This window comes from Pygoscelis adeliae, unplaced genomic scaffold (assembly GCF_000699105.1).
Source record: "Pygoscelis adeliae isolate BGI_AS28 unplaced genomic scaffold, ASM69910v1 Scaffold77, whole genome shotgun sequence".
Taxonomy (NCBI): domain Eukaryota; kingdom Metazoa; phylum Chordata; class Aves; order Sphenisciformes; family Spheniscidae; genus Pygoscelis; species Pygoscelis adeliae.
The window spans coordinates 5,926,832-5,951,605 of NW_008825216.1; the positions used below are offsets into that span (position 1 = coordinate 5,926,832).

General features: G+C 44.1%; 1 protein-coding gene across 1 annotated transcript; it reads left to right on the forward strand.

Annotated features, from left to right (window-relative positions):
- Nucleotides 1–958: 958 nt before the first annotated feature.
- PSMB1 (proteasome (prosome, macropain) subunit, beta type, 1) lies at nucleotides 959–6,554 on the forward strand (the record flags this gene model as incomplete). The annotated part of the gene is made up of 5 exons (XM_009329247.1): nucleotides 959–1,068; nucleotides 2,522–2,603; nucleotides 3,040–3,169; nucleotides 4,740–4,846; nucleotides 6,284–6,554. Coding segments are annotated over 5 exons (615 nt in total), but the record flags the coding sequence as incomplete, so codon positions are not given.
- Nucleotides 6,555–24,774: the final 18,220 nt, after the last annotated feature.

Consider the following 24,774-nt stretch of genomic DNA (forward strand, 5'->3'; position numbering starts at 1 on the left):
CGTCTTACTCTTGCCTCCCCCGGCATTCTGTGAGGGTTTGCCTCCCCTTGCGAGCGCCTCTTTGTAGAGAAAGAGGGACAGCACGGGGGAGAGCTGGGCTCGGCCTTGCCCTGGGCTCGGCCTTGCCCTGGGCTGAGCGTCCGGCGGGTCCTTGCAGCTCGTCGGGGTGTTTGTGCGTATCCGTGTGGCTTTTGGCACGCTCGGGCTCCCTGAACTTTTACGGGTCAAAAGAAGCACCTTCCGTTCCCCGCAGGGTTGTTTCTTTATAGTGACTCAGGAAACCCGTGTAATGGTCATATTAACAGCTTTTAAACCTGTAACTGGGTTGAAAGCTACTTTGTCATAACTGTTAAAGGGAGGTGATGTTTTCAGACACTTGCTCTGAGTTGGTGACAGGATCTGGCCAGGATAGTGTTATTTAGCTTTTTCTTTATAATGCCTGACTGCTTTTTAAAGGACATCTGTTTGCCACATGTGTGCTACCATTAAGTAACAATCACAAAACTAGCTATTTGGAAATAAATAACATTAACAGATTAAAAAAGTGGTGATAATTTAAGTATAATGATACTGATGCTTAGTGCTTGGCTGGAGTGTTTTTGCTTGGAGAGCCAAACTGTTTTAAAAGGGTGAATCTTTCATTAGCAGGCATCTAAAATTGCTAGTCCATTGAGTCTGGTTCTTGCATTGTATAGAAACTCCATTTTACCAAGTTTCCATACAGTTTTTAGTCAAAGTAGGGAATCATGTACATATACTTTCTTCAGTATGTCTAGTATCTTCTTCCTCCAGTCTTGAGTCACATGTAGGGATGTGCGTAGTGGGAAACGTTGCAAGGAATGTGTGTTTCCTCAGACAAAACTTGAGTCTGGATATAGAACTACTATCTAGTCTGTTCCTCTGTTGCCCAAGAAAATATTTGTGCTAGAAGTCATGACTATATGAATACTCTTCTTTAAGGACTGTGTTGGCGATTGCTGGAGAAGACTTTTCTATCGTTGCCTCTGACACACGACTGAGTGAAGGTTATGCAATTCACTGCCGGGAAAGTCCAAAATGTTACAAACTGTAAGTCCAGATCTTGTAAGAATTGATACAGGTGAAAGATATTTTATATTGATGAGCATGTCACCTGCGTGGAATGATCTATCACTTTCTTTAAGCAGAATCCTCAGAAAAAAAGGATAGTAACAAAATTGATTTTGGAGTCACGGTGACTCTTGCTGTAATGCAAGATGTGATGGTATAAATACAGCCAGATTTCTTGTTGCATGCTCTTGAAGTTAGCTGATAACAGAACATTTTTAGCATGATACAAGGCTTAATGTAAGCTAGGTGGTTTTTTGGCTGGATAATCAGAAGAACTTTTGTCTTAACTGTAGCAAAACTTAATCCTGTGGTAACTCGTTCTGCTTTGTCAGGACACCTGATGTTGGTACGCAAGTGTGCCCACTGCTGCCAGTTGTACTGTGTCTCTCTAGTCCACCATCTGGCACTTTGAAGAGGTGTTTGTTTTAGGAGAGGTAAACCTGTCAGTAGTTCCATTATTGAACTTTTTATTCTCATTGTATGCTTTTCTTGACTCCCCTAGGTTTAAAAATACATATTGTTTACATTTCTTTGACTGTAGCAGGTGCTTACCTAGTAGGCTGCCATCAGCTATGTAAACAATTTTTTTGTGTTTAGGTTTGGTTTTGTGTTTTTTTTTTTTTTAATAGATGACACAAGATCATATGAACTTATGTTTCTCCTGGCTAACTCCTTACTATATCTTTGACTCTCTGATACTGTCCAAATGGAAATTACTATGGTACAATCTGCATACTGCACATGATGGCTTTGTGTAATTGTAGTGACAGGCTGAGAGAAGATTTCAGTTTAAATTGTTTTCTGAATGACTGCTTTGTGTTAGTCTGTAAGTATGCGTGAATGGTTGTAGACTCTCACTAATTTACTAGAATTCAAATTTCAAACGTGCGTTCTGTAGTTAGTGTTCACGAAACGCTTTGAAACTGAGCGAAGAGCTAACCTGCTGCAATGCGTCCGCAGCCAGATAACTTCTGTCGTGCTGACACAGAAAACCGCCTACAGCATAAATGTTTCGTAACCATCATACAATCTTAATGCAGTCCTCTGCCCAGATGCAGTAAAACTGGGCTGAGTGATACGATGTAACAGGCTCCCCATCTCAAAACAGATCCTCTAGCAAGACTGAACGGTAATAGCTAGAGTTAGGGGTGCATGAAGAAGTTAAGAATGTCTTTTTGTCAGTCTTGCTGTGGAAGTCAGTGGATTGAAGAAAGACAGCTGCGTGGTCCTGCACTTACTCAGTCCTCTTCAAGATGTAGGTTGCAGTTACTTTTTGTACACAAAATATCTGTTACTACATTTTAGACAGATGTTTCTGATAGCTTTAGAGAAACAGAAAATACATTTGGTGTTTTCATAATAATCTACTGTGTAAGAAAGTGGTATAGTTCATACTAAATCTAAAATCACAACAAAACTTTACATTTTACAGAACACAACAAACGGTCATTGGATGCAGTGGTTTCCATGGTGACTGCCTTACCCTTACTAAAATTATTGAAGCAAGATTAAAGGTAGCTAACTATCTTATTGTATTTAGAAACTTATATTCTTAGTATCACGTTTAAGACCAATAATATGATATGTTTTTGCTGGTTTTCTTCAAGTGTTTGTATCATAACTATGGCTGTATTGCTGGTGAAAGATCAGGCAGGGGAAATTGGTGCTGTGTTCTTACTAAGTGTAACATCACAAATTTAAAGAATGGAAGAGCTGAAGAGGATAACGTTAATGAGGCAGCATCTATTCTTTGCAAAATTTTGGAGAAATGTTACTTTTTGGCTTGTAAGAAGGCTTTACTTTTAGACCAGTGTGTTTTCAGTAATCATGCTAGTTAATGTCTTGCTTAGCGTCAGATTCTTCTGTAGTGAGGTTACAGAAAATGTAATTCTGATTGAGTGTAAAATCTAGTGTTTGACTTTCTTCTTGGACATGTGGTACCATTTGCAGATGTACAAGCATTCCAATAACAAGACCATGACTACTGGGGCTATTGCAGCAATGCTGTCTACAATTCTGTATTCTCGACGTTTCTTTCCATACTACGTTTATAACATAATTGGTGGACTTGATGAAGAAGGTAAGACTTTAAACAAAATAGAAGAAAAGAGGGGCTAAATTTCTGTAGGTGAATAGCTATCCTTTTACATCTCCAGTATACTGATGGAGTAACAAAGTTTGTGTTCCTATTCCTAACACCTACCTTTAGGCATTACGGTACTTACACAGGTCAAATGCATATTATGCATCTGACTTGTTTCCGCTCCTAACTTGATCTTCCATTTCTGAAGGTCTGAAAGTTTAAAAACTGTGTTATAATTATTTGATTATAAGCGAAATCTGCTAATGTTGCTTACCTCTCATACTTTACTCTAGACTGGAACACTTTGTAACAGCTTTGCTGGAATTCTTAATTGTGTCTTTAAAGGAGATGTTAGCAGTAAAATTGCGTATATTTTACTCTGGCCTGTCAGTGTGGTAGGGGTTATTAAAGATGAAGATTTACTCTAGAGACAGGTTTCTACAAAGGGATTTTTAAATCTTAACTAATTTCTAATGAAAATCATGACTTCTACATGGAAGCTGTATTTTAACATATAGCCCTTCCAGGACTTACTGGGCTCTTGTCCAATGATTTGGTTGGGTTGCTGAAATACTGTGTTCTCTGGCTTTGAGCAGGAGCTCAGAGGTGGTCTTGTTTGGATAGCTTCAACCATTCCTCACGGTTTGTTGTTACCATTAAGTTATACTGCTTTCCCAGTCTCGCTAAGACATGTCTACGGTATGTGGAGTCTGGAAAGGGATTAGTCTGCCCTGCGTAAGGGTAAATCTCAGATTATGAGGGTGCTGTAGCAACTGACAAGAATAAGAGTGCAGGTTTGCGTGCATGGGCTTAATTTGGGTGCAGCAAGATTGATGCGTTCTGATTTAGTGTTACTTTCTGGATCTCTGCTACCTTTCTCAGGGCTGCTCAGCTACCTGTGCTGTGCTGCCAAGTGCACTGGCCAGTTTATTAAATCAGGTGCAGCCTGTCTGAACAGAAAGCTTGGCTGGGTGCTGCGTTTTGACTGGTATGTCCTCACCAAATGCTGATGCTTCAGAGGTACAGTGTGTCTGCATCTCTGATGTCGGCGCAAGCTAATAAGCTTTGCGCAACCTGGCCTGACTCCAGAGGGAAGTGCGTAAGAGACCAGAGCATCATCCCTGGTTCTGGGAAGGTGATGCAGAGGCATCCAGGCATGCTCTCTGGAGGTATTTCAGGAACGATGGCTAAACTGCCCCTTTGTGCTAGCTTTAGAACCAGCAGAGCTCTTTGTGCAGCACTGCGCTCTAGCACATTGTCCTGCTTTGGTTATTCTGCATCAGCACTCTTTCTGTGGTAAGTACTGTAGAAAACATCTGTTAGAGCATGGTTATAGCTTAAATGTTGAAAATAACCTAGTGTATAGTACCAGGTCACAACCATAGTGAGCTTACTGTAGAAAGCATTGTCTGAACATACTGCAGTATCATTTGGTAAAGGTTTGCTGGGTTCTCTGGTACTCCAGAGACTGCTTATGGAGGAGAGAGCTAGTTTTTGACGTAAATGCTCATCTGTATTGAGAATCTTTCTGGATTGTGATTACATACTTTTTTTTTTTTTCTTCCAGGAAAGGGAGCAGTGTATAGCTTTGATCCAGTGGGCTCATACCAGAGAGATTCTTTCAAAGCAGGTGGATCAGCAAGTGCCATGCTGCAACCCTTGCTTGATAACCAGGTGAAATAGTTCTCTTTTTTTAATTCTCTTTTTTTTCTTTTTATGATCTCAGTAAACATTTGTGACATTCAAATTTATGTAGCTTGACTTTTGGGGAATATTACTTTTGAGAGAAGTTTTGAATGTATTATAGGTAGGACTGTTAATCCATACATTTATAAATTGTGTGGCTCTACCCTCTCGGGAGAAATCAAGGTTTTGCTCTAGAATCTGTTCAGGTTTTTAATATGCTACAAACAGTGGACAGCCTGCTTTTTTAAAATACAGGTAAATGTTTTAATTGGGGAATTCTGTTTCCCATAGAAGCTGTTCGGGTGGTTTTTCTGTTTTTTTTCCCTAGCTGATAACATAAATATGCCTGTCGCTTAGCATGAAATCATACTAAATGAAGAAGATAGAATTAGTAGGTGTATATAACACATTTTATCACTTAATTACACTTGTTTAAAAGTCTTAAGTTTTGTAGAACTCGGACGCCATTTTCTAAGAATGTTCTTACATAAAACTGCTGGAGACTTATTCAATTAAATCTCTCTAAAAACACTTAAAGAATATTTTCATATTTAATCGAAGCTGTTAATTGTTGAATGAGAGAAATACCAAAGCATGTTTTACTCATTTTATTCTCTGATATTGGCATTGGTATTGTTTGGTCAGTTGAGCGTGATGTCAACACAACTTTTGTGCTTAAAAAAGCCATAAGCACTCTTAGTTCTTAGCAGCTGAGAAAGGAATAGAATCTTTCCTTTTTTTTTTTTTTTTTTTAACCAACTCCAGGTTCTCATCTTTGACTTAGTTTTGAACTCTATTAACTGAAGAAAATAAAATGTCTTCTGCAGAAACAAAGTTATCATAAGTTGCTTTTTACTGCTTATGAGTTTGAGGCATAGTAAGTGACTCTTCCCCTCCTTTTCGAGTTCCAATGCTTAATGGACACTTAAATTCATCATCTAAAATACACTATTTAATAGGACTGGTTATGCTCCAATATAGACGGTTATTTTTGAATTCTAGGTACGTTTAGGAATATTTGCTTTTAAGAAGGCAAACTCCTAACTACAGAATGACTAGAGAAAAGGCTTGCGTGCAGTTCTGATACTGCTAACCCAGTGAGAAGTTTCTGAAGAATTAGCTTGGTTCCGATCTGAATGTTCATTGCGATCCTGTATGTGCTGAGTGGGCGGGAGGAGCTATGCTGGCTGTGTACCGGATCTGCTTCTAGTCACTTCTGAAAGAGGATCAGCACTGGCAAAGTTCTGATCGTGCAGCTGTAGACTCTGTGGAGGAATACTTTTGCCAGCTTTGGGTTTCTAAAACAGACCAACCATTTTGTCTTTTTAAGTTGTCTTAATCTGCTCGTTCTAGTGCAGAGACCGAAACAGCTTTTGTGCTAGATGGATCATGTTTCCTTTAAAACGCATTTTCATCTTTCCTTAGATTGGCTTCAAGAACATGCAAAATGTGGAACATGTACCTCTGACCCTGGAGAAGGCTTTGCAGCTGGTTAAAGATGTCTTTATTTCTGCTGCTGAGAGAGATGTGTACACTGGGGATGCACTTAAGATTTGCATTGTCACAAAAGATGGAATTAAAGAGGAAACTGTCCAATTACGAAAAGACTAATTCAGTTATAAGCACGTAATCTATGATGTACAATTTACCTGTATTATGAAGACATTTGTCTTATTAAATTTTTTCAAGAAGTCCGACTACTGTAATGCTGAATATTTTCTACCTTTGTTAGAAGTGATCAGTGTGTTTTAGAAAGCAGAGCAGTTCATGGTAAGGAAGTGGCTAAGAGTTACAAGTCAGTTTCGTTCATCTCATCGTAATCTATTGATCAATCTAGTCCCACTGTCAGTTTACTCCCCTTCTCGCAATCCCTTGTGCTACAATACGGAGGAGTTTAAACTTACTAAAATTTAGGTTCACAGACTTTTCTGATAATGCTTTCAGTTAAGCCTTGGTTTAGTGAGAAAAGCATTTGTTGTGTTCATGCTGCCTTCTCTGCACTTCATAGCTTGCTTTTCCTATCTTTTCCTTTATCTCTCTGACATGCTGTCCTGGCATTTGACCTCTCTGTACTTATTTACAGAGACTATAAATATGAGTCACCTGAAACCAATTTCTCTGTGTAAGAGGGAAGAAGGTTAAATGGAGTCTTCAGGAGTTTAGTCCTGGACTCTGCACCTGGGCTCACCTCTACGCGTTTCTATTCGGTTAACGCCCAAAATCTGAAGCATCATCCTTTTCTGGCTGCTGATGGAAGATAACTTAGTATGGAGATTCCTGAATGCCTGTTGATGTCTGGGGGCTTTGTTAGCCCTACTACTGCTTTTGATTCTTGGGAAATTGCATCAAGCGTAGACTGTTTGTCTGACGTGCTGTATGGCACTCCTGGAAATTGCCTTGAGTACTAGGACCTTTAGAAAAGCCGAGCTGCATCATCAAGGGCAAAATAATCTCCTCTTGCCTGGGAATCCTTTCACAGTCTGTAGCTATGTAGAAAAGGACATATAAAATACCTCGGACCTTGAGGTGGCATACTCGTTTTTCAAAAGAACAATTTTGCTGATGTGTTTGACCGTACAGTAACCTTGTCTCCTGTTCGGAGGTGGCTGACTGCCGTCTGTGCAGCATTTCAGGTGCTGTGCTTTTTTCCTAGCTCTGGCTAGTCTTCGCCAGCGATGGTAGTCTCGGGCTTTCTAGGCAGTTTAAATAGCGGGTAGCATTTTGAACCTCCAGTGTCAAACAGCTAGGGCATTTAAACTGACTCTAGCTGTGTTTAGGAAACCCAGTGGGTGGGAACTCGAACGGTAGCCGTTTCCCAGAGTGTTCATGGAAACAGTTGGCCGCTGGGTGCCACTGTTGGGCAGAGGAAGGAGGGAACACCCCATCCCTGGGTGGTTAGGCAGTAAGGAAGGAGCACGGCGTCCCGGTCTGAATAACGCTGGGCCTGAAGTCACTTGGTCACACAAGTCAGAACTTCCATACAGGTTCAGGTAACTTAATGGGGTGTTTAACATTATTTGCAAAAGTCACCTTAAGTGGACAAGGTCAGTTGTATGAATGACTGTAGCCATACGCTGTTCTGTACTGAGCAAGCTGCACACGGTGCAATAATTCTAAGAACAGAAAGCTTGTGTATATTTAAAGTACAAATCAGCAAGACCAAATTAAGTACGTGCTCTGTTACTTCTATAAAATTCAATTAAAGCACTTGAAGCTCGGCTATCTTTGATACCAGACTTATGTTGAATTGCTCAAGTGTTTCACAATAGACGGTTACAGCTTTATGCAGAGTTGAAGTCTAGTGAAACTGAATAGTATTTAAGTTGCAAAGAAAAGCAGCCGAGGGTAACAAGTTGACGTGCCTGCCTTTGCAACAGGTCTGTTTGCAGCATGCAAGATCTAAACAGTGAAGGGAAGGGGAGCTATCTAATTTGTACCTGAATTAATTTAATGTTCTTGCAGGATGCCAGATGTGTAGGAGAGTTGCACTGATTCAATTAAAAAAAAAAAAATTGATGCATTTGGATGCTTTTATATTTAAGGGTAAATTTTACATCCAAAATAAATGCATGTCCAACAGACTTTAGGAATTACTTGTTTTAGTTTGAGGTGTCTAGGCCTGTCTCTGTAAGTTGTTTTAGGAGAAATACAAGGCGATTAGAGTGTTCAGGTCTCATTTGCAATCTCAGAAGAGATACAACAACAGGTACCGGGGATGCAAGTTTTCCTGCCACGGTGTGTCAGTGCTACCCTGTTGGAGCACTTGTGCAGATGAGATGGCCATTTTGTATCCTTTTCAGTTTTCCGTTTCCCTGCAGAGTACATCTGGCTGAAGCACCAGCAGGCGATGGAAGCTTTTTCACAGGCCCGTTGGGCTGAAAACACCAAATTTCTCTTACAGAAGGTAGCAGTGCATTCACTCCCTCTGTGGATGGGTTTGGAACCAGTGACGTGGGAAGGTTTGTTTCCCAATTTGTTTTTAACTTTCTGGTTATGCCCTTCCCTGGTGTCATCACCGCTCACGCTCAGAGACGGGAGTTGCAGGGGTGACAGAAGATGTGTGAGTACAAAAATGTTCACGGGCCCCTCAGGTAAAAGTTACTTGCTTGCTCATTAGTATTAAAACACATTCAAAAATTGCATATGTCAGCTGTGTCGTACAGACAAAAGGCGCCAAGAGGTTTGTTGTTTTTTTTTTAACCCACGAAGTTACTCGGCTTTGTTTGCGAAGATTGTCATCGCCTAGGGCTGGAAGGTAGGACTGCCCCGACTGTCTGCAACTCTCCTTAGTTCTGTGCCTGTATTTCCTATGTATAAATCAGGTCAGTAGTCATCTCGCACCATGTCTACAATGTAAATTAATAGTTTATGAAGCACTTTGAGCACTATCTGGTTGCAGAACTGTCTAGGCAGGTAGGCTATAGAGGTACAGCTAGGCAAAACAAATGCAACAATACCACTTAGGGTTGCTAGAAGCAGAGGTCTGGGTTTGGCAGATCTACTTGGCCAGGGATTAGATGTCTTTAACACAATTTGACGTAAGAGAAAGGAGGGAGAGGGAAAATGTTTATCTTGCAATACTTTTTCTTAATATTAAACGTGTTACATGTGTATTTCCTGTATAGAGAAATAGCTCATACAGAGCTGTACTGCAGGATTTGACTAATCTTGGAGCGAGCGCTTCTAAGCACCTTGTTCAAGACCTTGTGAGTGGCGGGGTATATGACAAGAACAGTGCACAGTAGCAGCAACAGCTAGCTCGATTTCATCTGCAGCAATACTAAGGGCCACCTTAAGATGGCAATAGTTAGTTGCTATCACAGGCTTCAACACAATTGCACGCGGTGTGGGTAAAAATAGTCATACATACTTTACCAGTTTCCCACTATAATGTGCTTTGCGGTACTGTTTATTGAGGAGATGGGAGGCTTTATTTTGATCTCAGCCAAATGGCAGCATACTGTTGCTTATGTAAGGGACCGTACAAGGTCAGAATTGGCCTGAAAAACTAAGTTTGTAATAAAGTAGACCTTGCTTTATTTTTGGACATGTTTTCAGCAATATTGTTTATGCGTCAAATCCATTTTGTGTACAGGGGAGGAGGCTTGTTACTATGGAAAGTGAAGGTGCTTGACAGGACATATGTCGCATATATGCTTCTAAAAGTTTAGTTTACTATATCAGTCAAGGATAAGTTTAATTTTCCTTTAATTAAAACCAAGACTTTCTTAAGGCTGAATCATAAAATGTTGTTTTATAAACCAAATACTGAGCTTTCTCACTCTAGGATGACATTTTTCCTTTTACAGTGAGATATGCCTGTAACACTACATATGCCTCAGTGTGCTGGGAGTCAGGAGCGGGCTGGTTCTATTTTATTGCCATTTCCTAGAGAAAACCATTTAAATGGAAATTCTAAAACACTATTTGAAGTAGAGCAGTTTGAAGTGGCCCTACTGCAACTTACTCCTTTACATTATGTATTTACTTAGGGGACAATGTTGTCATTTCCCACGCTTGAAAAACTATTTTTTATACCCCAGAATCATCTGTCCTGGAAAGCAAGAGAAAGCTGCCTTGGCAAGCGATCTCAATTTAGCGATTCAGGTTTTTTACAAACCTAAGCGTGGGGAGAAGTGGCAGGAGCAAGTGGGGAATGATTAAAGCAGCATTCGTGTGGATCTGAGCAAAACAAAGTAGTCCCGTTTCTCCTGAGTCTAGTAGAAGGTAGTTTTAGGAGCGTAAAGTAATTGCTGTCTTGTTCAGGGTTTCTGATCCAGAGTCAGGAACCGACTTTTGAGTAGAAGGGATTTGGAAATGACAGCTTACCAGTTCCTCCTTCTCTTTCTTTCAGCCGTTGCTTTTGTTTAGTGTGAATGTCCTTTGCTTTTAGGCCATTTGGGGCAGTCATAAACCAGACAATATGGCACATGGGCCTGAAGTTAACTAGGATTTGTCTCCAGATCTGCTTTCTCAAGCCAAATTCCTTTTGAGAAGGGGTTTTGTCTGTGTGAGTACAACAGAGTGAGACCAGCCTTATATTCTTTCAACTCTAATATGTAGTTAGTTTAATTGTATGGACCATTTTATGTGCACTTCCTTTTCTAAAGCAATTTCAACAAAGTATTCATAATTACAAAAACATGGTTTAGCAGAAAAACAAACAAAAAATCCTCAGTATCTTTCCTGTTAGGCTGTTCTTGGCCCTTTTCCTAACAGTTGCTGGCAAAGTTCAACTTCACTGTTCATTTCAGAGGCTCGAGCGGGGGGAGGGATGGACTGCACTGTAGCCTACAATAATTAATATTCTTTGGCACAAGACACACATTAAAGGGGTACTGGCAAGAGAGTAGTCATGGTACCAAAAATTCAACCAGTCCTCTCTACTTTTGATCAAAGAACCATAAAAGGAAAGTTAAAAACCAGGATTCCCATTTTTGCTGAGGAAGAGGAACGAGATGTAGAAGATCGCAAGTTGTGTGAAGATCTGCAGTGTTATAGATACTTCATGGCTGGGGTAAAGTGCTTTTGGCTTACCTGAGACCTGACTTCGCTGAAATTTAGATAGTTCCATCGCTTGGCTTTCTCCAGCCACACAAGTCTGGTGATCTTCTTGGTGGTTCTACAGGAAGTCACTGGTGTGCTGATTTACCTAGGTGCCCACCCAGGTGTGGGTACGTGACATCTGCAGTGCCTGGCCCACTAAGGTGGCTTAGCTGATTACAACCCCACTGGACCAATGCTCTGTTTAACCAGGCTTTGTGAAAACCGGCTGTAATCAGCTTGGCAATCGGGTCTGGTGGATGATCAAGCTGTTTACTGGTCTCTCAACGCTATGCTCTCATACTGGAGGCCTTGGGTGGCTCAGCTGAGTGCCTCTTCCCTTCTTCTTCACAACCGACCTGGGCTGCTGATGGAGCCGTACCCAGCTGGGGGGACCTGGGAGGCGAGAGGTGCTGTAGAGTGCCTCAGGGGTCTGTCCCCTATCAGGAGCCCAACCTCAAACATACCAACAGAAAACGTATTTCCATTTGTAGCTTGCTTATGCAGCCTTTGCAAAGAACCTCGTGCACTGAGATAGCAGAAAGTTAAGGGGCCTGATGGGGGCAGGGGGGAGGAAAAAAGAGAAGGGAGAGGCTTTTTCTCAGGTTTTATATAAGCGACCGTTTTGGAGAAAGCTGCATTCCAGTGTCACTGCCTTATGCTTGATCTGAACTTTTCTTGACATGTATCCTTGAATGCAGAATGGTTAACACAATCTCCGTTAAGTCCCATGGCAAACAAACATTTTGGTGCGGCTGGTATTTGTTTGCTAGTTGCAGACAAGTCGATCTCATTAGAACTGCATTTACAACTTTTGCCAAGCATTTTGAAACTGGTTGACACGCGCAACAGCTGCCTGAGCCGGAATGGCATTCCATTCCCCGCCTCCATCTTATTAGCGCAGGGGATGGCTTGATTAATGACAATTAGATGGGATTTTTAAAAATGAAGGATAATTTGTCTTTGGAAGACCCGTGCAGTGTGTTTTCATTCTCTGATTTAAAATAAGCCACAAAGTCTGGGGTTTTATGGCTTTTCACAAAAGCCAAGAGAAGTGCTCACCCTGAGCTAACCCACAAAGTTTGAAGTAGGAACATTTTAAAGGGTGATGCAAAGTGTTTTCAGCTGGTACTTAGTGAGGCTTTTACATTAAACGGCTCTTTAAAAAACACAACCAAACAAGAAGATTTCAGTGGTGACACTTAGATTTTTCTCATACAAATCCAACATGGGGATCACCGTGCGAGGTAGGCGAAGGAAAACTTTGCTGTCCACACTCCATTGCACGTGAAGCGATGCTGAACAGAATTCACACAAGCTCATGTGAAGACCAGTGTGATATGTGGCTCAGCCTGGGCTACACATTTGTTAGACTGATGCATAACAAAGTTTATCAACACTCCTTAACTCTCTGAAGATGTCACCTGGGTGGTCAGTGTCTCCTGGACAGCCGTCCTGTTCCAGCCAGAGCATGCACTTGGTCACAGTCAAAAGCATTTCTGCAGGAACACGATTCCCTCTCATTTCTCCAGGCCCTCAGTGCAGAGCTGTTGAGCTTACAGCCTCGAACAGGCAGGCTCTTGATTCAGTGAAGGCTATTACATCTAAACCTCAAATGTATTTTGTTTGGCTCTATGGCTTTTGAAGTCAGGGGCTGTGGTGCTCTTCACCTCTGTTAAGATGCTTCTCTATCAAAGGGACACTCTGCACCAAACTCAGTGAAGCACCAAACAGCCAAGATGCTCTCCTCCGAGCATCTGGGGAGTCACAGTGGCCAAAGCAGCATCTATATGCAGGCATTCACATGCCTAATTTAACCCATAATACTCCTGCACAAGCATTTAAGAGTGGTTTCTGGCAGTTTAGTTTAAACCCCATGTTCAGCTTAAGCCCGGTGTTGGCAGGAAAGCTGCTCTCATTTTCACTCTGTGCCCAGACCTGGAGCTCTGAGCTCCAATTCATGCTCCGAGTTAAATTCAACTATGGTGCTAGAAGAAGTCATCATTGCAGTTAAAAAAAGGAGAGTGAATAGGCTGCTGAAATAAGTGAGGTCCTTTTGCCTAGTTGGCTCAGATTTGAAAAAAAAAAAAAAGGGCCTTCTCATAAGAGAATGCAGTTGCAGTGGTTTAACTAATATTTTGACCTGCACAGGTAGAGGGTTTTTTCAAAAACTGTTTCCATTCAAAGCCAAAATGCATTTTGGAGCTACTCCAAGAATTTAGTTTCTATTAGAGACTACACAAATCTGCCCTTTTCTTGCACCATTTCTTCCTCACACTCTCGCTAACAAAAAGAAACATCAAGGCCAAACAGCAGAGACTAGTGGATAGTCCTTGAGTGTCCAGGTTGAGATCCCAGAAGTATTCTTGTCTTTGAACTGAGACTAACAGCCAGCTATTTGTTGATTTTAACTGAATTGCTCCAGTTAGTCTCATTGCAGAGAAGGTAAAGTCGGAGGTGGTCTGATACATTCAAGCTTCATCCTAGAAGACGTAGGATGAGTTCACAGAGACGCAGGTTCCCGTCGAACTCTGCATCCACATCCCAACCCACATGCAGGCGCTTGGTCAGCCAGTGTGGCTCTAGCTACAGCGTTGGACTACAGGATTGCTGCCTTGTAAGCGCTGATTGTAAGTTTTAATGAGACAACCCAATTAGATGGCTTGACAGACCATCACAACAGTGACGCAACCACGCTTAAACCCCATTACAGAAGCAGCAGAATTTCAAAGAACTGCTTTAAAAGAAAAGTGACAGAATAGCTCACACACAGCCCTGCAAACAACAACATCACCCACAGGCTGTGTGGAGCAAGGGAAAGGGCTGTGAGAGTAAAGGCAGAAACAAGACAAGTCAAAGGAATTAATCCAAGTACTGATTTTCCCTTTCTAACACTCAGCGTGGGCGCAGCTTGGGTTTCAGGTACCACCTATGGAATGCAACTGCTGTTTAACGGTGCCTACAGAGGGTTACAACATGGCCTTTGCAAAAATATGCGTGTACCAAATCACTTGTGCCAGGTGGTGCATTACGTTGTCCTGCAGGTACTGACTGATGCACAGGGCTGTATTCGCTGATCCTCCCACACCCACGAGGCATTTCCTACCTGAAAGCCAGAGGAAGTTTTTATCACGCCCCACCCCCTGACTTCAGAGGATCAATAGATGTTGATTTTGGAATTTTTTCTCCCCTTCAACCTCCAGTCAGGAATCATTTGTACATCACCCGCAGTCTTTTCTGGCTTGAACTGGGAGGCTGGGCACCCCCTCAACCTGCTATAGGCAAGCTCTGTGAATGCCTAGCCCCAAATCACTTGTTTTTAGAAGGTTGAGCCTAACATCTTAAACATCACCAAGCCACAAGCCAGCTAACAGAGTGTTTCGGTGACACTCCCAGGACAAAATTCCCTTTGCATTGAGCGATTCTCAGCAGTTACAGTCCTCTTCTGTTGACCAAAAGAGAAGCCAAGTACAAGGTCCAGCAGGTTCAGCAAGGCCTCATTTGTCAAACCAGAGTGCATTTTACAAAGCTCTTCTCCTTTCCAAATGAGCCCCTTTTCCTCATTTTTACATATGTGTCAAGGAAGATCCAAGACTAATGAAGAGGGTATGAAAGTTGCTGGCTACTGATACACTGCTGCGGCTTGTCAATGTTATTTTCCCTAAATTAAAGACCCATACACACACCCCTGCTTGAACTGCATGACGCGCATAAGAGAAGGAAATCTCAAGACCTTAGCTGATGCTGAGAGGAGCAGTTTTTTGTCTTACCCATGAGAGTGAAGGCGACCCTCACGGTGCTGCCGTAATACACTGAGAGAGACGCAGGCAGTGGCTGCGTGGAACATCTGCTTTGCCCTGCAGATGCTGTCCAAGTCTCTCCTCCCAGCCTACTGCTAGACGCTATTCAAAGAAGTATTACGCAGAGACATCTCCTTTGCCATCAGCTCTGACTGAGCTCTGTCCCAGTAAGCTGTCGATGGGAAGCAGCCATTGAGGACTGGGAGGCACCATACTGTGGTTTCAGTCTCAGATCCAGCAACCGTAACGCAGCTGGAGCTGCAATGCAGGCCACCACAGCCTGCAAACTCAGTTTTCTTCCCTGCCTGCTTTTCACGTTAGTATAAATCACTTGACACCATGTGAAGTATCGCTGCCAGCTCTGACAGCCTCTCAGGAAGATCCAACAGCCTACTACATGTCAGTGGGAGTTTTGCCTTAACAAGTCCAAACCGAGCTACCCCAATCCTTGCAAGCAAAGAGCAACACTTCAGGAGGAGAACAGATGAACTCCGTAGCACTACAAACGTGTCCGTATTTGTTTCTGTGGGGTAAAATATCCTGTCAAGCAACAGGTCATTAACACATAGCTAGCTAAGTTTTCAATAAGCTGGTGCCCAACTACTGTGGTATTAAATGACAACGTGGTGCCTAATAGCATCAGTGAAATCAAAGGACGTCCCTCTCCTAGCTACCGTGCAGTCATAGCTCTGGAGGCTCTGACATGCACGATGGTACGTGATACGCTTTAGGGAGAGGGGAGATAGGGCAGGGCAATGTGATACAGAGCACCCAGGGAGGTCTGCAGACAGCGAGCTCACTGTAGGTGCAAGGCATGCAACAGGTTGGCAGGGTGAGAGATACACACCCCGGCACTGCCCTTATAGCCCTTATCCCAGCCCCAGAGAAAGGGATGCACCTTGAGAGTGTGTCCGCTCCGCACGTGCATTAAAGACGCCAGTGAAGAGCTGCTGTCACAGGGATGTGGTGGGCAGTGCGCGCAACAACTGCTTTCTAGGGGCATGGGCTGATGGAGGGGAGACAGCTGAGTGCGGCAAAACAACCGCCTCGTTTTCCACATTCCATCCAGAGCACTAGAGCCAGTGGCAGGTCAGACCTCTGCAGACATACATCAGGGAACAAATAAAAGCCAAACTGCTGTCAACAGCAAAGTGAGCCTACAACTGTATGCCGAAACGCGGATGCAGGTCTGCAGTGTGCCTCCCTCACAGAGCACCCTGACACCTTTCTGCTGACAGAGTCCTTGCATCACTACTCAGGAGGCAGAAAATCAAGCCAAAACAAAAAAAGCAAGATGGAAGAAAAGCGTTACAAGCGGCTTACAAGGCTGTTAATTGCAAGATTGAAAGTCTCGGATGCAGTGACTGCGTGGCTAGGTCAGCCAGTGAAACTCGCAGCAGCGGGCAGCAGTGCCATGGAGGAGGAGCAGGGCAATAGCAAGTACTGCGGTTTATACGGCTTTCCCTGGCGACAGCTTTGGTCCCTGCGTCCATCAGTCAAGTGACTGAAATACGAACTTGAGATAACACCCAGGCACAGTGCAAGGCTCCGAGGCCTTTCTGCCCGCAGCCTCTTCCTTCCCGTTTACTCGGGCACCTGCACAATGGTGTGTCACGACATGTCAAAACACAGCGTCGCGGCTTGGTGCTTGACGTGCATCTCCCCTCTGCCCCCCAAAACCCGCCTGAATTTGTCACAATGGCTCAAGAGGGAGCAAGGCCAGCTCTCTGCCGCCAGCCCCCTCACAATAGAGGATCGCCCTATTTGTGTGCAAAGGAGAGGGGCTGCCGCCCGGGCCGCAGCCCTCGCATCTGTAAGGGCTGGAGACAAGCCGCACAGATAGGCAGAAATCAATAAGCTGGTGGATCAGAGGGCCTGGCGGAGGAGCCGCTCTGTGCACACGCACAGGGGCCGAACATCTGTCAGGCAAACAAAAAGCAACCCAAGCGGAACAAAAGAGAGGATTATTTTCACTCAAGTTCTTCTTCAGTCTCAGCAGGCAACATTCAAGCCGTCCTCGTATTCAGACACTGAGGCCTTATGGAGTACGGGCTGTCCAGGAAATGCCAAACGCTGTTACCAGAAGACAAAAGAGGGGGGGGGAGAAAAAAAAAAGTAGATATGGAAAATTCAGACTGTCTTGTTGAGTGCGATCGAGCAGGGGGAAGGCGGAGGGGGCACTGATAAGGGGGGGGAGGGCAGGGGGGGGAGGGGGGGCAGGGAGGGGAGGGGAGGAGGACAGCGTGAGGACACAACGAAGAAGTTGACGGCAAATCTCCACAGCAGCACTTGAAAACAAAACTGATCGTATCAGACGTGCCACAGAAGCACGAAATACTGGCGCACAGCTATGGATTCACAAGCACTGAGGCTGCGCCCCCAGCTCCCTCCCTCGCATGGAAGGGCAGAGTCGCTGCAGACCTTTCGCTCCTGCAGGCGAACACGGGGGAGTCGGCAGAGCTGGCCCGGCTCCCCGACACCCTGCTCACCTGGAGAGGTCCCAGCTTCGCCTGTGAGCCCCCGGCACTTCTGGGGGAGCAAAGGATTTAGGATAAGCTCAGAAACAAGCTGCCATGCCTCTCCCTTGTGCTTGGTGTTAGGCAGCAGACACGGTTACTTTGCAGCCTGGGTTTCTCCAGCACAGCTGTCTCTTCTAATTGGCATGTCATATGTATGCTAGAAATAGGTGCAAAAAAGTAAATCTGTGATGAAACAGATTAAGTAAGATCTGATTTGGGCTTAAAATGTCACATACCTTCATCCTTTCTGAAAGAGAAGACTTTTGTCCTCTGAATCACTTTGCAGTTGAGAACTCCCTGTACTGCATTCATGTGCTGCTGCTCTATGCCCTTACGCCGCTGTTGGCTTGGTACATTTTCAAACCTAATTTTTATTAGGGAAAAACTCCCTCTAGTCTTTGGGTTTCCTTCATACAGTTTCACAGTATGTAAGCTGCCTTCATTGCTGAAAGCAGGAGCTATTCTGTATGAAGATGAACTTGCGCAGTTGGAAGATTCGCACTCTGACCTTGCAGCTCCGTGCCCATGGATGCATGCACCTGTCAAAGCCCAGCCCACAGCATCCCGCAAAATAGATATATGTCTCAGCCTTGAAAGTGACTTGCCATAGAAGACATGGGGTCTTAATGGCATTTTAGGGAGTATTACACAGGTATTTTGAGCCAGCTTCATTTTATTACATTGTGTTTTGGGGGGGGAGGGATGTGAACTGGAAGAGGTTTTGACTTAGGGAAAACAGGCACCCATGTTAAAAAAATCCCAAAGTAATGACTGAAAAAAAAACCCAAAACACAGGCTTAGCTGCTGCCTTATCTTAGAAGCACCTACATTTCCTTTGCGTAATTTACAGCGCCAGACACAACCGGGTCAACTGCCTCAATGAGAGCTCCAGAATGACCCTTAAAAAGAGTAAGCCTTGGTTTTTGTTTTGCTTGAGAGAGTGAAGGAGAGGGAAGGACTGCCTTCCCCATCCTTGGGAAGGGTCGGGGCTCTCAGTCCCAGCTGGCCACAGGCAGCTTCCTGGACCTCTTGAACTCAGCCTCTACATGTCTACAGAGTGGTTAAACATTGGAACAGGCTGCCCAGGGAAGTGGTTGAGTCACCATCCCTGGAAGTATTTAAGTGTAGATGAGGCATTTGGGGAAATGGTTTAGTGGGCATGGTGGTGTTGGGTTGATGGTTGGACTTGATGATCTTAGAGGTCTTTTCCAACCTTAATGATTCTATGATTCTATGTCAGGGAGGAGTAAGTAAGACTTCAAGGGACTTACGCCACCTGTGTATTTTGCTTACGCATACCACCCACCTGAGAGGAACTAGAGGCAGCAGATGAGGGGCTCTGTCAGCAGCCAGCGACAGGCACAGCAGCCTGGTGCCAGCAGCGTGTTCCTTTGTCACCAGCATGAAGGCATCGCCATAGACACAACACCTCTTTTTCCCAGGAGCTTTGTTCAGGCGGACTGTGAGCATTTCATAGCTCAGAGGCAGGACAGTAACCTTCACCAGCCACTGCAGATGCTGCAGACCCAGGTACCTTCACCACACATAGCCCTGGAGACTCCCCAGCATTCGTGGAGAAGACAAACAGAGGTTCAAGCAGCAACAGACATAGGCTGCATGCTACACCGCAGGTCTGTGCATGGAGAGCATATCCAGCCCCTGCACATGTCCTACACAGATCATGCGCACATGCCCAGACTGTCTCTCCGAATACTGAGAGTTCACGGGGCCAGAAAGGTAGAACTCTCTTCCTAAAACAAAGTAACTCATATGGCAGCCTTTGGCGTCTCCGTATCTAAGCTTCACCGGTCCTGAGTTGTCACCTCTTCTGCAGGGCTACAGGGAGTCTAGCCCAGCTTCCCCCTGGGAAGAGACCCAAACCCGGGAGTAGCTTCCCACTGCTGCTCTTGACCTACCTGGGTTGCTGTTGACTTTCCTTCGTCAACAGTTACTCAACTCACCTGCAGCCTTTCCTGGATGCCTCCACTCTGCCTGGGCTGCAGTGTTTTCTAAGAAGTATTTGTAACCAACTGCTTGGTCATGTCTCAGGAATTTCAGGCGTCCCCTATTTACCTTTTCCAACCAGTTGTCATATAGACCATCAATAGCAAATCAATACCTTCTTATCTCATGGTTACGATATTACTAATATTTGTCCATAGTCAATGTTTTTCCTTAAAGTCAAAGCACTCGAGTTTCTTTTGCTCTTTTTGGTTATTTTTTTGCAAGCCTTAAACCACATGCGAGTACTGGCCTAAGCCATACAAGCAAATACTTCTATAAAGCTGGGCTTTAGGGGGAGGGTGTTAAAACAAGGGGGTGTGATGATACGTTGACAAATAATAAAAAAATAATAGAAAGCTGATCATTTACAGGAAAGAAAGCTTTCATATGCGGAACAGTATCCTCATAAAAAGTTTTATGGTAAGGGAACAGTGTAGTACATTGTGCAATAAAAGAAGGAAGATTTTGTCCTGTACTTCCTACCACAGAAATCTGCTCTTGATTCTCCCTGCACAATGGCTCCTCCAGAAGCTGGATGAGGACCAAAGAAAAAGACAAGAAAGGAAGGTAGTAAAAGTAGTAAAAGTAATGGATATACGTCTATCTTTTGTGCTACATTTTGCAACTTTGCCTTTGGAAACTAAGCATGTTTGATGTGCTTAGTTTTGTCCTTTTCTAGCAGCAATGAAAGAGAAGCCATCTCATCAGTAGGATCTTTTTTGGAGGGGATTGGTTTTGAGTCAATCTGGCTGTAAGAGGCTCTTAGATTAGGAGTCATTGGAGGGGTCTTTTTTGCACACAAGGTCTGACATGGCTAGCGCCTTAGAAAAACAGGTTTGGGGGTTGCTTTGGTGCCATGAGGTTGCTCCACAGGCAAAGGATGGATCTGGAAGACACAAGCCAGGGACAGGGAGCCTGGCCAGCAGAAGGCACTGGTCACCTGGGAGTGGAGACTGGCAGAGATGTGCTCTGAGAGCAAACCTGACCTGTCAGGTTGGTGGTCCCCATTTCCTCTGGAGAGTACCCTCGTGTTTCCCGCAGCCTGACGCAATCCTTCTCAAAGCGCTTTTAACTGAAACATTAGAGAGACAATGCCAATATGCAATGTTAGTACAGCTTTGCAGACTACTTGACATGGTCCATTAGGCTGCAGCTTGGGAACTCCTGCTCCAAGTGCCTAAAAGAGAGACAGGACTAACCAGCGACTCTCAGACAAGCAGCTGTGACACGTGCCATCACAGTAAATTAATGGTGGCCACAGTTTTGACAGTTTAAGTCAAAACAGAACTGAACAATCAGAGCAAGTTTTTGTCTTGTGGCTGCAATGAATTCCCCGGTGGCTGCATGCGGCCACTATTATTGTCTTTGAGAGTCACTGCCCTAAGAGATGAGTTCTTTAGCAAGTGAACAAATAACTCAATTAGAAATTAAAACAGTACATTCCTGAGAGGAGCTCAGCAGCCTCTTCTCCCATTAGCAACAGTGGGAGTTGCCATGCTCTGCACCTCACCGAGCGATAGCTATTCTCCCTCCCTTCAGCAGATGACTCTGCTGTAACCTATTGCTTCACAATGTCATTCCAGTTTGCCTCTTCTGGGTACCGTTTGCCGATATGTGGGAATGGGCTGATTTTTGGTTAAGTTTCAGACTGGAAAAAAAATCCAATGACACAAAACAAAATGCAAAGGGCAGGTGAGAGGAGACCAGATTTATGAGTTGATGAGTGAACTTTTTGTTGAAAAGTAACTATTGAGTACTCACCTTGTGGATGAACTTGCTCTATCAAGGAGAGAGGAAGATCAGTCATCCTAGGATCTAAAAACAGTCAAGAAATCAAACTCGGGCATTTTGAGGATGACAGATTGGCCAATCTGAATTATGTGAGGAGAACAGATAAAATAACTTTCCTCCAAGGTAGGAAAGAGAGAGAAAAATATTTTTATTAAATGTATTCAATGGGCATGGGAAGCCTCCTGCAAGGAAGAAAATGTCCTTTGAGTCTATGATGTCATGGTAGTGTGGTACTGAAAAACAGAAGGGGTGAAGGAATTGTGAACAGCTGGTGAGTGGCAGCCCTATGCCAAAAGAATGAAGTGTGGAGGAGGGGAGAAAGCAATTAACCCCCCCCCAACAATAAAAAAAAGCTAAAATCCTAACTTCAACAGTAAAATAAAAACCCAACAGAAAAACAAAACAGAAGTGTTGGGAGTGTACTGTCAAACATCAGCTTCCCATGGACTGTAAGAGCAACAGAAGCCATTGTCCTCTGTTGGGGATGGGAACCATAAAAAATAACAGGCTGGGCTGGGAACATAACTGCAGTGTGCTCTCACTCGCATTCCTCAACTAAACCCAGCACAACTCTCTCTCTCTCTTTTGAATATGAGGGATGCTCCACAGAGGATGAGTGCACCCCTGCCCAGCTGGGGAGATGATCTGTGAGCACACACCTTCCTTAAAAAAAAAATCCCAACAGTTAGAACGTAATCAGTTCATTAAGGCTCTTGGGTGAGGAATAAATAATGGCCTCGTAGCAGGGTGGTGAGCATGTGGGACAGGGACCCGCAGCCAAACACACAACACAGCCTGCTGGCTGCGGCCAGCTCCGGGGGAGAGGTTTGGGCTGGGGTGGTTGCAGGTGGCAGCACGCCCTGCTCCCGGGCACACAGCTGGCACAGAGCTCTGCGCCGGGGCTCCTGTCCTCTCACAGCTGCGCTCCTGCCAGGAGGAAGAGAGAGGTTTATGCTCAGCCTCAGGCGAGGCGTGCTGACTTTCCTGGCAAGCTGGCCCCACGGCGCACCATTATACAAAGTTTGTCCCTGCCCGCCTTCCCCTGGCATGGCAGTATTTCAGAGGTTTGAGCACTTCTGCAGTGGGGGCTGGGAGGAGCTGCCTGCTCCCCTCCAGATGCCGGGGACCTGCCCACGGCCGAGGTGAGCTCAGCACGTGCTGGAGGACGGCAGTGCAGCACAGCGCTTGCTCCGTGTTTGCTCCCCTGGCCGTGCTGGAAGCCGGGTGAAATACTGCGCAAAGTTGCTTAAAAGCAGGAGGTGATTTTTGAGGAAGGAGAGATTAAGCAGATGAAGACTCTAAATGAGCAACAACAGTGATATGCAACGTGACGGAAATGGAGAGGCAACAAGGGAACACTTACTCACCATGTCTCACCATACAAATATTAACAGGCTTTACCTGAAATGATGTGACGGCAAGGTCAAAACAAACAGAGGAAGTACCTCTTCCTATAAAGTATCAATTATGAAACTTTGGATTGATTAACAATAACAACAAAAAAGACAAATCTAGATACGAATAGTCCATTTCAACACCAAGACATGGATACAACCTCAGCTCAAAAGTCCTTAAATCACAGACTGCCAGATACCAGGCGGATACACAAAAAGAATTGTCTCTCTTTGCTAGCCCTATTCTTACACAGTGCTATTGACGACTGTTGGAGGCTGGAAAGACCTTTACTGAACCCAAGAGTACAGTCTTGTTTTCTTCTATTTTTCATTTGTCCTTTGAAACTTGGCATACTCAGTGGTTAATAATGAACCTGTCTTTGAAACAAATATATCCAAATGACAGGTATCCAAAGCACTACGTTAACCTGACTGCCACATGTTTTGACATTCAGAATATTTAAACTTTTAAAAAGGATTCTGCTCATGGATAGGCTCATCTTTTTGAGGGCATGATTGACAGGGTTCTATTTCAAAATACCTCCCATTAAGAAAAAAAAAAAGAAAAGAAAACTACCTTAATGGTGAAGCAGAGAATGACAGCAGCAGACAAAAGGTCGTTGCTTCTTTGTTCTTCAAATCTGAAGAAAATACACAGAACTCCATTGTATGACTTTTTCATGCACAACATTGTCTCCCTTGACCCCATGCACATCTGCAGCCTGAAGTCCTCTGTTATCTCTGGATAACAGCTGTTCCATCACTGATTATTCATCAGCTCCACTTTAGTCTGCCTAAGGTGCTGTGAAAAGCCCCCAGGTTGCTGAGTTTGCTAACATGAATTCAAGATAAAGCTTAAAATTGCTGAAAAAAAAAAGGATAAAAGATGGATAACTCTTACTGGACATTTTGTTTGATTATCTGTAGCACATAGGCCTATACTTCAACATATTGGAATTGTGGGATCTCAAAAATGTCGTAGAATCCCCTAGTTCTCTCATCTAACTCCTTTATACTTTTTATTTGGCTTTGGACAGCAAAATGCAAGGGCAAGGAACACATGCAGTCAGCACTGGAGAAACAAGCAAGCCCTTCAGACTTATGATGTGCAGGAGCAGAATTTGCAGAACAATTAGTTAGCGAGGATTTCCAGTTAAAAGAAAGTGACTGAAGAGATGAGGTATGTGCAAAACCCAACCCCTTTGAATGCAAATACTCCTTGATCTTTATTTGGGGCAGAGGAAGTGATTTCTGTTCTGTCTTCGCACACTTGTTATGGAGACCACAATTCAGTATGCACCTCCTTCCCAGGTAATTCATCTTCTGGGCTCTTCCACTCCCCCGCCCCCAATCATTTTCCACCCCTACCACTCCCCAGTTACCAATGCTCCTATTCCCACATGGGTGCTAAATCCCATCAGCCTCTCTGTCAGAGGATAAGGATGGAAGAGGATTTCTTTGATCTCCAGGACTCTTTCATGGGTCGTTTGAGAGGTGAGGATGGAAGAAGGTGAAGATTTCCAGTTTATCAGCAAGGTGTTGATGGCACCAGGTTGCTGGGAACAAAATAGAGGACTTTCCTGAAAAAAAAAAGGAAAAAAGGTGCTTTGCAGCCCAGCACTAAGTTGTTAATGAGCTCCTGGTGTAACTTCATAGGGTGCAGGGGCTGTACCTAAGCAGGTGGCTCTGCAGTGACAAGCAGCCCCCAGTTATCTACTTACAAGTAAGTTGTACAGCTCCTGTCCCTGAAATATCTGCACGCTCAGTATGTGAGTTTAGATTAGTGGCACAGAGTCCACAATATGCTAGGCATATTTCCAGAAATATGAGCCCACCTTACAGACTGTAAACCAGAGAAAACAGTT